The sequence below is a fragment of the Erinaceus europaeus genome, chromosome 2 (genome assembly GCF_950295315.1).
Source record: "Erinaceus europaeus chromosome 2, mEriEur2.1, whole genome shotgun sequence".
NCBI lineage: Eukaryota > Metazoa > Chordata > Mammalia > Eulipotyphla > Erinaceidae > Erinaceus > Erinaceus europaeus.
The window spans coordinates 39,371,449-39,389,331 of record NC_080163.1 but is presented as its reverse complement, the minus strand read 5'-3'; the positions used below and the strand labels follow the sequence as shown (position 1 = coordinate 39,389,331).

At 48.0% G+C, this 17,883-nt stretch overlaps 1 protein-coding gene across 1 annotated transcript; it reads left to right on the top strand.

Annotated features, from left to right (window-relative positions):
• Positions 1–16,205: 16,205 nt before the first annotated feature.
• NEUROG1 (neurogenin 1) lies at positions 16,206–17,159 on the top strand. Its single transcript, XM_007519891.2, has one exon. It carries the CDS (start codon positions 16,341–16,343, stop codon positions 17,070–17,072), a length of 732 nt encoding a protein of 243 aa, XP_007519953.1. The 5' UTR covers positions 16,206–16,340; the 3' UTR covers positions 17,073–17,159.
• The last annotated feature ends 724 nt before the right edge of the window (positions 17,160–17,883 follow it).

Genomic DNA, 17,883 nt, shown 5'->3' with positions numbered 1-17,883 from the left:
ACTCAACAACAAGACAACGAATAACCCCATCCAAAAATGGGGGGAGGACTTGGACAGAATATTCACCAGAGAAGAGATCTAAAAGGCCGAGAAACACATGAAAAAAATGCTCCAAGTCTCTGATTGTCAGAGAAATGCAAATAAAGTAGATTAGAAGCATCCAATAGCATAGCTATATACAAGATACTGGATACTGTACAGCAAACCATAACAAAAGGACTTTTCAAAGTTAACCCAATTACCAAATAATGTGATGATAACATTAACTATCCATTGTCTTTTTGAACCCTAAGACAGCAGGAACCTCACATCTCCACTATAGAGCCCCTACTTCCCCCAGTCCTGGAACCCTTGGATAGGGCCCACTTTCCCGTATGCCTCTCCCAATCCATACCAAATAATATTGCATCCGCCGATCACAACCTAACCAACACAACGATTGCCACCTCAACATGCTTCACCTCAGACTGTGTACAGAGACTTCACGTGTGGAATGACAACCCTTCAGCTTCATTACTCGGGTAAGACCTTTCCTTTTATAGTACACTCTAATTTCATCTCAGGTGGTTCACTTTCTAACAAAGTCCCATAACCTAGATATACACCAGTTTCTGTGAGAGAGAGCTTATGCTCACACGTATCCATAAACTACTGCAAAATATATACCTGAAAGCAGAATTACACTAGAGTTTGCAGTGAGTACCTCCCTAACACTTCCTCTCCACTATTCCAAGCTTTGGGTCCATGATTGCCCAACAATTTGTTTGGCCTCGTATGTTAACTCTCTTTTCAATCACCAGGTTCCAGATGCCACCAGGATGCTGGCCAGGCTTCCCTGGATTGAAGACCCCACCAATGTGTCCTGGAGCTCAGCTTCCCCAGAGACACACCCAACTAGGGAAAGAGAGAAGCAGACTGGGAGTATGGACCGACCAGTCAACGCCCATGTCCAGCGGGGAAGCAATTACAGAAGCCAGACCTTCTACCTTCTGCAACCCTCAATGACCCTGGGTCCATGCTCCCAGAGAGATAGAGAATGGGAAAGCTATCAGGGGAGGGGGTGGGTTATGGAGATTGGGTGGTGGGAATTGTGTGGAATTGTACCCCTCCTACCCTACGGTTTTGTTAATTAATCCTTTCTTAAATAAAAAAAATAAAAAGAAAAAGACAACAATGAGATATCACTTCACTCCTGTGAGAATGTCATACATCAGAAAAGGTAACAGCAGCAAATGCTGGAGAGGGTGTGGGGTCAAAGGAACCCTCCTGCACTGCTGGTGGGAATGTCAATTGGTCCAACCTCTGTGGAGAACAGTCTGGAGAACTCTCAGAAGGCTAGAAATGGACCTACCCTATGACCCTGCAATTCCTCTCCTGGGGATATATCCTAAGGAACTCAACACATCCATCCAAAAAGATCTGTGTACACGTATGTTCTTGGCAGCACAATTTGTAATAGCCAAAACCTGGAAGCAACCCAGATGTCCAACAACAGATGAGTGGCTGAGCAAGTTGTGGTATATATACACAATGGAATACTACTCAGCTGTAAAAAATGGTGACTTAACCATTTTCAGCCGATCTTGGATGGACCTTGAAAAAATCATGTTGAGTGAAATAAGTCAGAAACAGAAGGATGAATATGGGATGATCTCACTCTCAGGCTGAAGTTGAAAAACAAGATCAGAAAAGAAAACACAAGTAGAACCTGAAATGGAATTGGCATACTGCACCCAAGTAAAAGACTCTGGGGTGGGTGGGTGGGGAGAATACAGGTCCATGAAGGATGATAAATGACATAGTGGGAGTTGTATTGTTAAATGGGAAACAGGGGAATGTTATGCATGTACAAACTATTGTATTTACTGTTGAATGTAAAACATTAATTCCCCAATAAAGAAATATTTTTTTTAAAAAGGGGGAATAAGTAAAAAAAAAAAAAAAAAGATAAAAAGGCAAATATGGGCAGGGGTAGATAGCATAATGGTTATGCAAAGAAATTCTCATGCCTGAGGCTCCGAAGTCCCAGATTCAATCCCCAGCAGCACCATAAACAAGAGCTGAGCAGTGCTCTGGTGTTTCTCACTGTGTCTTTCTCTCTCTCTCTGCAGCTCTCTAAAAAATATAAATGAACATTTATTTTTGGTTGGGTGTTATGGAGTCCTTGGGGTGGCGCTCTGGGGATGTGGGGCTCCAGCACACATTGGTGAGGTTGTCTGCCCAGTGAAGTCCAGTTGGCATCATCTTAGCATCTGAAACCTGGTAGCTGAAAAAAGAGCCAACATATAAAGCCAAACAAATTGTTGACTAATCATGGACCTAAAGGCTGGAATGGTTCAGATGAAGAGTTGGGGGGGTTTCCATTTTGTAGATACTTAGTAGGCATGACCCAGTATTCCCTCTCCTAGGGATATACCTCAAGGGCTCCATAACAACCAACCAAAAAGATATGTGTACACCTATGTCATAGCAGCACAATTTGTAATAGCTAAAAATCTAGAAGTAACCCAGGTGCCCAACAACAGATGAGTGGCTGAGAAAGCTGTGGTACATATACACAGTGGAATACTACTCAGCTATTCCACCCCCACCGCCACCCCCCACTATGCAGCTATTAAGAACAATGAACCCACCTTCTCTGACACATCTTGGATGGAGCTAGAAGGAATTGTGTTAAGTGAGCTAAGTCATTAAGATAAAGATGAGTATGGGATGATCCACTCATAAACAGAAGTTGAGAAAGAATAACAGAAAGAAAAACTAAAAGCAGGATTTGACTAAATTTGGAGTTGGGCACCAAAGTAGAAACCCCGGGTTGAGGGTGAGGGTGGATGTTCGGCTTAATGGGGGGGGGGGGGAGTGAGTGGAGGGGGGATAGATGGGACACAAGTCTTTTGGTGGTGGGAATGGTATTTATGTACACTCCTATCAATTTGTAGTCATACAAATCACTATTTAATTCATATGAGAGGTGAAAACTTGATTGAATGTCTCAAACTTTTTAAACCATAGACTGAGCCTTTTTAATACTTAGGCTGAGTCTTTGATATGTTGACTCTCTTAAAAGCTTAGACCAGGGAGAACAGAAGCAACCAGTAGCACAGCTATATATACAAATAATGTCAAAGGACATAAATTATGGTCATGTTGTGTATGATACAGCAAATCCTAACAAAGGGATATTTCACAGTTAACCCAATTACCAAATAATGCGATTATAGCAATAACTATCTATTGTCTTCTTAAACCCAAAGACAGTAGGAACCTCCCACTTCCTCTACAGAGCCTGTATTTTCCCCAGTCCTGGAACCTCTAGGGTGAGGCTCGCTTTCCTGCATGCTTCTCTCAATTCATACCAAAGGATTTTGCATCCACCAATCCCAACCTAACCAAAGTAAGGAGTACCACCTCAGCATGCTTCACTTCAGACTATGTCCAGAGACTTCAGGCATGGAATGTCAAACCTTCACCCTCATTACTCCGGTGAGACCTTTCCTTTCATAGTATTCTCAAATTCCATTCCAGGAGGTTCACTTCCTAACAAAATCCCAAAACCTAGATATAGACCTAGATATAGGTCCTGTGAGATAGAGCATATATTCACATGTATCCATAAATTAGGGCAAAATATATACCTGAACGCAAAAGTACACAATAGTCTGTAGTGAGTCAATATAAAGTTCATAATGAAATAGTGTCTACTTAGACTTAGATACCCTCCTCACCTACTTCCTGTTACAGTTCTCTCACTCACTCCAAAGCCAGTCTTATCAAAGCAAGGACTGCAGAAGCTGAATAAGGGCAAGAGACTGGCATACTTTAATGATGACTCTTTAGTTACTATCAGGCCACCCCATCAACTGGGGCCCTATTCCAGGAGTCCTAAGATTCCCAAACAGACATGATGAGCCTAAACCTCAAATAAATCCTTCTCTCCATTGTTACTGGTCATTTCTATCAACACAGCACAATAGACCCCTTGTGGGCTCCCACAGGACTTGCCCTCAACTTGCATTAACAGTGGTAGAGAATGTCCCATCCTTCGAAGGGAGGATGGACAACATACTCTATGCTACACCTGAGGAAGATGAGTTAATATTGGGGCAGCTTGGAATGTTCCTACACATGACCACAGAATGTGAGCTGAGATCTACAGGGATGCAGAGGTCATATAGGCTCCTAAGCTGAATATGGGTCCCAGATCACATCAAATCAATGGAGTTTACAGTCAACAATATTTATACCTCTTTCCCAAATTAGGGAGCTACTCTATTCCCTGATCCAGCTTTCTGGTCCTTTTCCAGCCATGACATCATCTCCCCATACAATAACTTGGATCCACCAGCATATCAGATTTCAGGCTCAGGGGAAAAAAGAAAAAGAAAAAAAAAACTAGAATAGCCACAGGCCCTTGGAATATAACTAAAATATGCCTACTAGCTATCTACAAAATGGAGGACCCCCCAACTCTTCATCTGCACTATTCCAGCCCTTAGGTTCATGATTGGTCAACAATTTATTTGGCTTTGTATGTTAACTGTCTTTTCAGACAACAGGTTCCATCCAGATGCTAGCATGATGCCAACCAGACTTCCCCGACAGACAACCCCATTAATGTGTCCTGGAGCTTGGCTTTCCCAGAGTTCCACCCTACTAGGGAAAGAGAGAGGCAGATGGGGAGTATGGATCAACCTGTCGATGCTCATGTTCAGCAGGGAAGCAATTACAGAAGCCAGACCTTCAACCTTCTGCATCCCACAATGATCTTGGGTCCATACTCCCAGAGGGTTAAAGAATGGGAAACTATCAGGGGAGGGGAGGGGATAGGATACAGAGTTCTAGTGGTGGGAATTGTGTGGAGTTGTACCCCTCTTATCCTATGGTTTAGTCAATGTTTCCTTTTTATATATAAAAAAATTTAAAAAGTAAATAAAAATACACAATTCAGTTTCAGGAGTTTAATATATATATGAATATTGAAGGTATACTTCAGTGGCCTTCCAATAATAATTGTTCACAAAGTATATTCATTCATTATAAATGATACTGAGGAAGTAAAAAAGAGAGACTGGCACTGGGCATCTGGTCATCTTAGTTGTAGCAGGAAAGAAGACTGAGATGGTTTAAAAAGATGTCACTTCAGGATAAGCAAAATAGCTCACTTGGATAGTGCACTCCTTTGTCAGGTTCAAATCCAACCCTAATATATTTTCAAAGATTTTATTTATTTATTCATCAGAAATGATAGGAGAGAGAGAAAGAACCAGACATCACTTTGGTACATGTGCTGCCAGGGATTGAACTCAGGACCTCATGCTTGAGAGGCCAATGTCCTATCCAGTATGCCACCTCCGGGACCACCCAACCCTAATATATTAAAGAAAACTTTGATGCTGTAGTCTCTCCCTGTGCTCTCTGACTCTCTGGATCCATCTTTTAAAAATGAAAGATTCACATTTTTTAAAAACTAAATTGTCTCCACAGTCTCTGAGTTAGTAGGAAATTCAGTCCCACTGAGTTCCCAGACACCCCCCCCCCTAGTCTAGTCTGCAGGAGTCACCTCTTAGGACACACCTCTCCATGGTAACAGGTGTTGCGGTGAGCAACTTGTGGCTTGGGCTTTGAGACTAGGTGTTGTCACCAGGATGACTCCTCTACCCACCCCCTCACCACCTCATTGCCCAGAGAGGAGGCTGGGAGCATCTGAAGGAGCAGAAAGAGTATCATGTGGGCAGAGCTTTGGCAAAGCTTGGTGACCACTTACCTGTGGCCATGGTAATGATTGGCAACAGGGCGTGAATAAAGCTTCAATTGGCTACTGCCTGAGCTCCTCCCTGCTTCCCAACCATAGGCAGCAGGAGCAATTAGAAGCCTCTCCTCCTTAGATTACAGTTCCTGCATTTCCCACCCCACCCCATTTAATCTCCTAAAGTTACACCACCATGAAGTGAGTGAGCAGATAGCCACCCTCTGCCAGTCAGAGGCTGAGCACCCAGCAGGCCCTGGGGGGGGGGGGTCTTTGGTGCCAATTTGTGGGCCTTTCTCAGGTTACAAGAGGTGGAGTAATCCCTGAGAAGTGTGCTACCTGACTCCCCTACTCCCTTCTCTCTTCTTTCACATGCACATTCACAGGAGCCACACACAGGCAGGTTCTCCCATGTGTAGATACCAGTACCCACATGCAAATCCATCTTTGCCTGGTCTGTAGGCAGATGTGAATATGCCATCTTTGCTTCCCTGTTCTCTTAGGCAGACTCCAATCTACAGGCCCTCTTCTCCCCCCAACTATTGGTCATGATTATTATTAAGGTCCAGCAAGAAAGTGCTGTCAGAATGAATCTATGCCAGGGCAGTCCGAATTCCTTCTACTTATAAAGAGTGATATATTTCTGCCCCCAACTTTGGGAAATTTCACAAGCTGAAGCCTCGTTTCCTATGAGAAACAACCATCTCCTTCTTCATCCTGTGCACAAACTAGGAGCTGGTTTTCTCACTTTTCCTGCTACCCATTCTCATGCTGGCATCTTTCATCATGGTATCTTCCCTCTATCCTGCCCCCATCTGCCCCAAGCTCAAGATGCCTGCCACCTACTCCCTGCTTCTCTGTTGCTATTTCTGCAGAAACACTCTCATGTCCATCCTGGCCCCAATTAGCATCAACTAGGGCACTCAGCGCAGTGAAATCTAAGCACTGTTACTAAGAGAGCATGCTAACCAGAAGGGTCCCTTTTCTACCTTCATCATTCGGTGTGAGGGGAGAGGCATTCCCACTCAAATATACAGGGCCTCCACATTCAAGCTTGCTTGTGAGCCCTTGGAGTCAGGCAGCACCAGACTCATCCTGGAGGGTGTCCTCCTGTTGTCAGAAGCTGCCATTGTGGGCGGGTCCTCCCTCCCCACCGCCCTCACCCTCACTTCAGATGCAAAGTGCACATATGGCTCATCTCCATCTTTGGGGGAGGTTCTGTCTAAAGTCCTCCCAAAGATTCAGATTGTATGACAAATCACGTTCTAGACTATCTCGGTAAGAAAGGGTTGGGGCATTTGCATCATTACCCCCAGACAACAGCTTCATTAGGCTGAAAGAGAAGTTTGCAGCCTCGCAAGCTCTGCCACTGACCTGGGCCTCTCACTTCTCCATTGTTTGTGGGCTCCAGTACTCTCTCTCTAAACCATATGGTCCATTTGGGCAGCACACACTGCCTTCCAGGAAAAGTTGGTGTTTGGAGCAACACTCAGGGCAGACCAAAGGCCTTTCTGAATGATCTCAGGTGCTATCCTGCCCTGATGTGGATCAAGCTGGGCCAGGAGACAGAAACTGTCAGAGATCAGTGAGGACTGTGATCTAAAAACCAACGCATGGGCCCAAAATGAAAGGAGAAAGGCTTTTTAACCTGAGGGCAAAGGAGTTAAGAGCCATGCCACTCCCTCACCCCCGTCAGACAGCAGGCAGTATGGTGCACCAGTACAGTCTAACTGCATGTCAGATATTGTGTTTTGAGAGCACCTCGGGGTGCCAAGCATGTGGGCAGCAGCACTTATGCTAGGACCCCCCTTCCTTCACTGTGACTCCCTACTGACCCTGAAAGTATCTGGAAAACCCCCAAGGGACCCCCAGACTCCAGACATCTCTCATGGAAAGATGACAAACAGGCCCACAAGCTGGCAAACCGGAGTCTGGCATGGGCGTTCCCCTTGTCCAGGTCCCAGGACCCTGAAAGCTAGCCTGACCCTTGGAATAAGGAGGCTGGAGGCCTGGGCCAAGTGAACTGCCACACTCCTCATCTCTTCAAAACCCCATCTCTAAAATCCCACTTTGCTTCAAGTCTTTGCAATGTTCCAAACGGATGAACCTAGAGGCTGAGTCACAAAATGCCATCAAAAAATGCACCCCTGTGGGCCTCGCCTGATGTTTCTGTGAGAGTAGAAGAAGAAAACATAAACTCTCGTGGTGTAGCACTTCCATTCTGCCAACAGGGTGGATTAGGGTCAGGATTAACATTTTAAACTCCACCAGACTTTCTGACTCAAAGATCTCCGCGCGCTAATCGTATTACTATCCCTGGGATTATTGCTTTACTGGCTGCAAAACAGACTCTAAAATCAACCTGCTTAAAATCCCCTCCTGTTTTCTCTTTGCTCCTTCTTAGGGTTTTATAGCTTGCTGAGGAGAAGACTTTTAAAGTCCACTCTCACTTAATATTTCTCTCCTTCCCCCTCCTCTCCTTCTGAGCCAGGCGGCTCGACACGGTTCCTTTATTCCCGCCCATGCCTGCTCCTAATTCCTGGTAATTTATCCCATATTAAAACTTCTTTAAGTAAGAATGGACAAGCATCAGCACCTGCTATGCAAATGCGGCCAAATCCATCCCGGGCCGCGGGGCGTGAGCGCCGGCCCGAGCGCAAGCGGCCATTCAGCGCTCCCAGGGCGCCGGGCGCGGCCCTTCTTATGGAAACCGCGCCGGCCTGACAGATTGCGCCGAGCCCTCCGCCGGGGGCGGGGGTCTGCAGGGGAGGGGACCAAGTGACAGCACAGCCGCAAGCCTTGGGAAACGCCCCCGAGGGAATGATCTTCTCCTCCTCCGTGCGTTCTCTTCAATTTTCCTCTCTCAAGCAATTCTTATTTTTAATCTTTTTTCAAAATGTTTTGTTAGTGGCACATTATTTTAATGTGAGCACTTCTGTATTTTGATGTCGAGTCCCCTGCTTCCCCCATCCCCAGCGTTCAATTTCAATCTCCATCCGAACTCAAAGAGAGCATCTGACTTTGCCAAGATCTCCCCCCCACACACACACAACCACCCCGGCTTTCGCGCAGCGCCTGGGGCCTGGGGCTGGGGTTTATGCTTGCACTGCGCGGCCTGGGGAGCAGCGCGCACGCCCCCACTCAGTCCCCGAAGACTGGCCAGGGTTCGGAAACTGGCCGGGGTCCTAGAGTTGCCGCGGCAGTGCAGCCCAGTGGCAGGAATTAGTTGGGGGGGGGGGGGGCTTGGGAGTCCTCTACTCTCCTCACGTGGCTGGAGGTTCCCAGCAGTGGCCTCTCGTGCGCTCCTAATCCGCTCACGCGGCTGCGGGAGACCGGGACCCCGCGCGCAGCTCCGGGCTTGGCACCACCGGGGGTGGGGAGCGCGCCGGGCCCCGGGAAGAGGCCCTTCTCCCTGCCAGAGTCTTTATTTGTGGCCCCATAAAAGAAATGGAGAAATGCCGACTCTCCGGGACGCGAGGAGATCTCGGCCGCGAGGCTGGGGGCGCGCGGCCCGGACGGCGGCCCAAAGAGATGCAAAGTGATAAATGTATTGTTAGGCGGCCTCCCGCTCGCTCCGTCCCTGGGGGGCATAGAAAATGAGGCACTTTCTTCCCCCTTTAACTCAGGGGAATACCAATAACTCATGTATGTTATAATTCTTCACTGCCCCTCGGTAGTCTGGGAAAACTGGAAGAAAAGAAGATGCCAGAAAGTTATGGTAAAACTTAAGATGCGACCGAAGTCGCTTTCTTTGCCCCTGCTGTGAGTGTTTGAATAAGAAGAATGCCCCTGGACTGTAACAAGCAAAAAGAATGAAGAAGACAAAAGATTTCCAGAAAAAGGTTTAGCTAGAAGACAAGGCAAGTGAAACTGAAAGGAGAAAAAAAGCATTTACAATGGAACAATAAGTGTACTAATCGCTTTGATATATTATACAAGCCCAAAGACCCAAAACATTGTGTAATTATTTATAAATGACTTCTCCACTCCTGTGTATAATGCAGAGGAAAGAATAAAACTGCAGGCTACTCTCTAAACTATTTCTAAATAGACCTGGTTCAAAAGAAGGCAGAAGTGTTTGAAATAAAATAATTAATGGTGGATTTTATGGTTGTCTCATTAAAACATTTTAATTACTACAAACAAAATGCATTTGTGTTCCAACCCAACATGAATTTATGTAGCCAAGCATTAAGGTAGAGAAAAGCAAAAGGAAGCCATTTCAACTTCTTCTCCATTCTCTATGTTCCCGAATTCTCTCCATAAGCCAATAGCTAAATTCCATTAGGATAAATTTCACTGCCACTTCTTTTGTATACACAGAAGAAAACACCCTCACAGTTTTCCCACACTTGACCCACAGCATCTGGGGAGGGGGATGTTTTTAATCTCAGCTAAAGAGGCTCTTAAGAATTCAAAAACATGACACAGACAAAACATGAAACTGCAGCAAAAACTAACTCTGGCTTTAGCAATATTTTGTGGCAGGTGGTGCCTGAATTGGCCAGCTAAACCTCCTAACAGCAATAGAGGGCAAGACTGTGTTTTTTCTCACTTTCAGCCCAGAATATTTAACTTCAAGAAATCTAAGATGGCAAAACTCTGAAGGAATTTCCAAGCTTCAAGCAGCTGATGTGAAAAATAACTCCAGGCCTCATTGCTGGGAGGGGGTGGTAGGGACACCTTCTGCCTGTTCCCCCAAGATCTGCACCCTCCTGGGCAAGTATACACACCGTCCTTGCCTCCCCCACTCTACTTTGGGCACAAAAAGGACATTGTTTTACCCAAGACTAGCCCTAACTGCAAAGACTTGTCAAATCTTGGGACAATCCATACACACACACATACACTTGAAAACACAGACCTATCTGGAAATTATTTTAAGGAAAGAATCTCTTTGCCTGTGGCATTACCCTGTGCATTCTGTCTAGAATAAAGCAGATTTGCACCAGAACCTGCTCTAGAGGCCAAGGTGCATCTCACATATATGGAGATTGTACACAAGCAAACACATGAGCACACAGTGTGGTGGAATATTCAAGCAGATAACTCTGAAGTGGGAGATGCATACAGCCGGCACTGTATTTAGCAGGGTAGGGGCCCAGGGGGGCTCCACGGATTTCTGGAAACCATGGATAATTTGCCATTTTCCTTGCTCTGTCACTGAAAGACCCCTCTGTTTCTCCCCTCCTGCCTTGTTTCCCCCTCCTTTTCACCCCCCCTTTCCACAACTGTCATGGGTCATCAGTAAAGAAAATAGGGAATTGTTCCTCCTTTCCATTCCCCCAACCCCACCCTGCTTCTTTTAGATGGAAACACATATCTGCGGGTCTATTTAAGGGGCTGAAAGGAACACAGCGTGTCTCTGTGTCCAACATCATCCTTCATCCATTCCCCTTGAGTAGCTGCACCTTTTTCTTCCTTTTTCTACAAAGATTACATTTTCTTTCCAAGATGCCACCCAGGAGACCAATGCCATCCCTCCCCTTAGGTAGCTAGCTCCAGAAAGAAAATGATGATGTAAATTTAGCAGTCTTGCTAGGAGTGGCCCTCTCCACTGCTTTAATTTTTTCCAAAAATGTCCACAAAGGCTACCCCTGTGGACACCACATTGCCCAGCTCGTAAACTTAGTGCAGTGCACTGCCCTAAATAAGCTGCCACAGCCATCCATTTCTCCTACCATAAACTGCATCTGAGAGTTCATGTGCACTATGTCTTAAAAAGCTGTCTGTAACCCCTCAAAAGTCAATTCTACATGTCAGTGCCACAGGGCTCCTGAAAGTGGTACTCTGTCCAGTCAACTAGAGTGAGTAGAGAATGATAAATCAAAATTATGAAAATGTGGAGATGAGTATGGAGTGTGACTGTATATACGTCCCCCTCCCAAGGGAAAAAAAACACATTCAGCATTTATAATTAAGACATTAACCCTACAGTCTCCACCCTGTTACAATATCTTCATAGGATAACTCATTAGCCCTCAGGCTGACACATTTCTGATAACTGAAAGAGGGGATGGTTAAGAAGGCAATTTGGCTCAGCTTTCCAATCACAAAAGACTGTGGACACTAACTTTGAATGATATCATATCATACACATGGTTCCTGACACACAGACAGAGCTGGAGGGAGAAGATACTTAACCACAGTTGAAATCTGAATTCAAGCCAGGATCTCTATGTCTAAAGGTGCTTATACCTTGATGTTCATTTTAAAATTCCTTTTGGAATTATCTTGTAAACAGCACAAATATAAATATATATATATATGTCACCTCAATTATATATATATACATATATATAACCTCAATTATATGTAAGCATTTATAGTTTGCCATTGTTTTTCCTCTTTTGGCCTTTGTTGATTAAAAAAAAAGTACAACAAGCACTGGATGCTGTACTTAACTGTGACAACCTCTTTTATCTCTCCAAATTCTGGTTCCTTCACCAGCATGCTGGTATCAGAAGAGCCACCTCCTTAAATTGCCTCCCCACTGGTTCCACAGTACTCCTGAGTCAAACTTCCAGGACTGCCTGGAACAGGTGTGTCTCTGTTCTCTGCATGGTTTTCAGGGATACTTATTGACTGTCTATTCCCTAGTTGTGGCACAGACAGGCAAAGTCACAAAAGGGTGCCTAGCCTTCCTGCACCTCTGCACTGTCACCAAAGCATGCCTGACTTCTCTCTGGGACTTAGGCAAACAAGATTGAATGACAGATTCTGGAGCAAGGTATTTATACTAATATGAGGAGCAAATATAGGATCTAGATATCAGTCAGTAGAATGTATGTAGTCCACAATTCCAAAGATTCTGCTTCTGAGCATCTGGGATAATTCCACCCCCCACCCCCATCATCACTGCCACTTTAAGTAACTTAAGTGTGAGAAACTTTTTACTTAATCCAGCCCCTTAGAACATCTGCCTCTCTCCACCCCCACCCCCACCCCATAGCAGAGTGGCAGCTGGATGGCTCACACATCAGCAGTCCGAACACCTGGTGCAGTGCCTGCTGTGGTTGGATTTATTGCTTGCCCACATTGCATCCTATTATGCTCCACAGATGTGCTCTTGTATGAGGATCCAAGGGAATTGGTAGGTGGGAGAAACATTCATGTTCCCCACCAAGAATACATTCTCCTAAAAGAGATCTAATACTTGTCCTCTTGAGATGAAAGCTCACTCAGAGGAACAAATTTAAACCTATGCTGTCATCTCATTGTCATGCTCCCAGGGTTCAGGTCCATCCTCAGCAGGTCATTTGTAGGACCCTCCCTCTCCCCCAGATCTCAGATACACTATGAAAAGCACAAGGCAGACATTAATGTCTTGGGAGAAGCTGCAACACATACTGTACATGAGCCAGCAGCATGCAGGCAAGGAGGCCATATCCACCTGGTCAGGTAACAAGGGCAGAGGAGTGGACAAAGGTACAGAATCACTGCAAGCTACCAGGATGTCTGTGCACACTTGATTCTCCTCTGAGCAGATGCAGTGACACATCACGACACATAGCTTAGTGAGTAACAGAGAGGCTATATTTTATAAATTCCTGCTTGCCCTGGATGCCCAAGTGCACTAAATAGCCAGAAAAACTGTGATGGCCTTGCTTAAAGAGCAGCAGGAAGAAACAGAAATGGAAAAGAAAGGTCACCATGGTTATTCAAGGTCCACCATGATTGCCCCTACCCTCTTCCCACTGAGCCCCACCTAGATTGACACATTGCTGCCATAGGCCATAGCCATCTCCACCTCTCCCCATCTCCCTAGATGGTCTATCACATGCCATCATCCTTCAGGGACATCTCAAACCCCCCCACACACACACACACATACACAAATCTCCCTTCAGGGGATACATGATGCTCTTCAGGCTTGCTCCTTGCCCGACTCTCTACTGAGTGCCTGACTGGCACAGGGCAGCATCCTATAGTTACTCAGTGTGCACTTGCTGACTAATTGTGATAGGAAAGCCTGGCCCTAGTTTTATTACCTCTGATCCGTTGGGTAACCTGGAAGAAAGCTCTCCCTACTACCCATCCCACTTTCCCATGTAGGAGACACAGTAGCTGGATAAATAATCTCTAGGGTTATTTGTCAGCACTAAACTCTAGAGGATATTTATATATTTACTTATTTGTTGCCAGACACCAAAAAGGAACGAATCCTGCCAACATGACTTAGGACTTCTGATCTGAACTGTGCAAGGATAACTTTCTTTCTTCTTCTTTTTTTAAAAATATTTTTTAATTATCTTTATTTATCTATTGGATAGAGACAGTCAGAAATTGAGAGAGAGTGATAGAGAGGGAGAGGACCTGCAACACTGCTTCACCACTTGCAAAGCTTTTCCCATGCAGACGGAGCGGAGCCTAGGGTGTCAAACCCAGGTCCTTGCACATTGCAACATGTGCACGTAACTAGCAACTAGGTGTGCCACCCACCGCCTGGCCCCCGAAAGGGTAACTTTCTGTTGTTTTAAGGCCCCAGGTTTGTGATATTTTATTATCATAGCCTCAGGGGGGAGGAAATATATAGGGCTGGGAGTCCGGCAGTAGCGCAGCGGGTTAAGCGTATGTGGCGCAAAGCACAAGGACCCGCATAAGGATCCCGGTTCGAGCCCCTGGCTCTCCACCAGCAAGGAAGTCGCTTCACAAGAGGTGAAGCAGGTCTGTAGGTGTCTTTCTCTCCCCCTCTGTCTTCCCCTCCTCTCTCCATTTCTCTCTGTCCTATCCAACAACGAAGACATCAATAACAACAATAACAACTACAACAATAAAACAAGAGGAACAAAAGGGAATAAATATTTTAAAAACATAGGGCTAAAGGTGTTATTATCAAGTCAAGGTGGGAATGCACTGGGGCATGGGGAAGCTGAAGGAAGGAGACAGAAACAGAGGCAAGAGACACAAGTTTGTTGTGAGCATGCTGGGTTCCTCAAGATGTCAGGTCTCACCCAACAATTTTCTGTACTTACTCTGATTAAAGCTACTTCCTATGATTTCTAACAAACCTATAGCTGGTGTCCATCCCTTTCGCCCCCCCCCCCTTGGGAGTACAGTAGGGTGGGATTAGGGGTAGAGTCTACTAGGCCTGAAGCCACAGAAGCTCTGCCTGCAGATGGCACCCCCCACCAAAGGAGGCACCAACCCAGGTAGCTAACTGAGGGCACCCCACAGAGGGATTGAAATTTTGCTGAAAGGTGCTAGGTTTGTTTTTAATCCCCCTCCCCCACCCCATAACCTAGAACTATTCCCCTTAAATACAAAGCTAGAGGTGTCTGAGCTATAGTGATCAGAGAAAAGGGACTCCTGAGTGAAACCTACTGCTCCAATAGACTCTCACATCGCCGGGGGGGGGGGGGGGGGGGGAGCTCTGACTGCTGTCTTCATCTTGCAGAGTCAGCGAGTATGATACCCTTGCTGGCTCAGCTGGGAGCACAGAAGCTGCCAGACTCGCTCTAAGAGATGACAAGTGGGAGGCATGGGGGGGGGTGCGCAACAGGTCTCGGGGCACCCCAAGGACTAGCACTTTCTTTTTTTGCGTTTTGGGGATGTGGGGTGAATTAAAATGTCTCGGAACTTGGGAAATCACTCGCTCAGATCTTTTTCGCACCAAGTGAAGTTCAGCCAAGCCTTCCTACTATGTCTTCAACGTGGGCGGACACGGGTGCCTATAGCCCTCTCCAGTCTTTGGGGTAGGATTTCCCAAGATTTCCTCGGGCGTTGTATATCACAACCACTCGTTGGGCGTCCCTTTGCAAAAAACGTTGATGAGCCAAGAGATCTAGGGCCGTCGACGCACGTCGTTCTCAGCTGGGTAGACCTGTGCCCCACGTTACAGGGACGATCCTGAGGTTCAGAAGAGTGAGGTCGCTGGCCCCAAGTGGACGCGAAGGCAGCCCCCCAGCCCGCCCCGGGTTTCCGCAGCTAGCTCGCGGAGCGGTTCACACTTACCGGCAGGCGCCCCGCCTCCCCATCCCACCCCAGCGAGGGGCGCCCGATCCGCCCCCGTAGGAGCGTGCCTGGGCCGCTAATCGCCCGCGGCCCCCGCCTCCCTTCGGGGCCCAGAGACGCCCCTGCTCAGCCCGGAGCAGGCTCCCGGGGCCGCTCCGCCGCCGATTGGCCCGCGGTAATTACGGGCACGCTCCGGGAGGGGGAGGGGAGGGGCGGCCCCCCGCGAGCATAAATTATGCAAATACACAGGCGCCGCACGGGGCTGACCTGCTGCCTCGCTCCATTCACGGGGGCTGCTGTGGGGGCGGAGGTGGTAAGGGAGGGGGCGCCCATTGTTGCGCCGGGTACTTAAGGGGTCCTGAGGCCGGTCGTGTGCCACTCTCGGTGCTCACACGAGCTGATCTGATCATCGGCGAGATCACTCGGGAGACTGACTGGGCGCGTGGCCCCCGCAGGCAAGGCGAGGCGAGGCCAAGTTCCCGGTACGCCCCTGCGCCCTTCCAGGCCAGCACGCCCTCAGCGGGCATCAAGGAGACCCGGGCCACTCCGAACGTAAGTGCCCCGGCGGCCCTACCCTCAGCCCGGGCTCCTGTCCCCTAGACGCCTTCTTATTTCTCCGTCAGTCCCGCTCGACGCGACGATGCCGGCCTCTCTGGAGACCTGCCTCTCGGACCTCGACTGTCCCAGCAGCTCCAGCAGCAGCAGCAGCGAGATGTCCGGCTTCCTCACCGATGAGGAGGACTGTGCCAGGCTCCAGGCTCCGGCCTCTGCCTTGGCGTCGTCCGCGCCCGCTCGTAGGGGCGCGCCTGGGGCAGCCGAGGCTGTGGGGGTGCAGGACGAGGAGCAGGAGCGCCGGCGGCGCCGGGGCCGCACACGAGTGCGTTCCGAGGCTCTGCTGCACTCGCTGCGCAGGAGCCGGCGTGTCAAGGCCAACGACCGCGAGCGCAACCGCATGCACAACCTGAATGCTGCTCTGGACGCCCTGCGCAGCGTGCTGCCCTCCTTCCCCGACGACACCAAGCTCACCAAGATCGAGACGCTGCGCTTCGCCTATAACTACATCTGGGCTCTGGCGGAGACACTGCGCCTGGCCGACCAGGGGCTGCCCGGGGGCGCTGCTCGGGAGCGCCTCCTGCCGCCACAGTGCGCCCCCTGCCTGCCCGCGCCCGCGAGCCCTGCCAGCGACGCCGAGTCCTGGGGCTCCGGGGCCGCTGCCTCCCCCTGTGCCGCCGCCGCTTCCCCACTCTCTGACCCCAGTAGCCCCGCAGCCTCGGAAGACTTCACCTATGGCTCAGGCGACCCCCTCTTTTCTTTCCCAGGCCTGCCCAAAGACTTGCTCCACACTGCGCCCTGTTTCATCCCTTACCACTAGGCTTTTTCTGGATGCTTTTGCCTCCCCCTCCTGCTGTGAACAGACTGTAGATGAGCCCCAGCTTCGGCTCCCAGACCCCCAGTCCAGGCGGAGAGCAGTCGCGGGAGCTTGGGGGGGGGCGGGGAGTGGACACCTGAGCCGCGTGTTAGGCCGCTGCACCCACCAAGGCAGTGGCTGCCCCTTGGTCTGTTTCTCCAGCCCTCTACCCCGGGCCCCTCCTGCCCGCCCCTAGACGGCCTTTCCTTTTGCACTTTCTGAACTCCACAAAAACTCCTTTGTGGCTGGCTCAGAGCTGACCCCAGCCACCACTTCAGTGTGATTTAGAAAGGAGACAGATCAGCTCCTGAAGACGAGGTGAAAAGTCAATTTTACAATTTGTAGAACTCTAATGAAGAAAAACGAGCATGAAAATTCGGTTTGAGCCGGCTGACAATACAATGAAAAGGCTTAAAAAGCAGGGACAAGAAGTGGGCTTCATGCATATGGATCCCGACCCCCACCACTACAGGCTTGCTCTAGGAAGGACCCGAGATTCTTGCCTAGCTATTCAGGCTCTGGGTTGGAGAGTACATTAATTTATTCAAGATGCTTCATTCATATGAAAATGTATTTTTGTACATAAAGAGTTTATTCTATTATTATGAGCTATCAAAGTTTACATTTTGTACTGCAGATAACTTCATGTAAATAAAAACTAAGTAAAAAAAAAGTTACCAAATTTCTTGCCTCTTATTAGTGTCTCTCTGGGGTTTGCCTTCCCTTCCCTGGGCAGTTCAGTCACTAAAGTGAAACACTATCCCACCCACCTCCA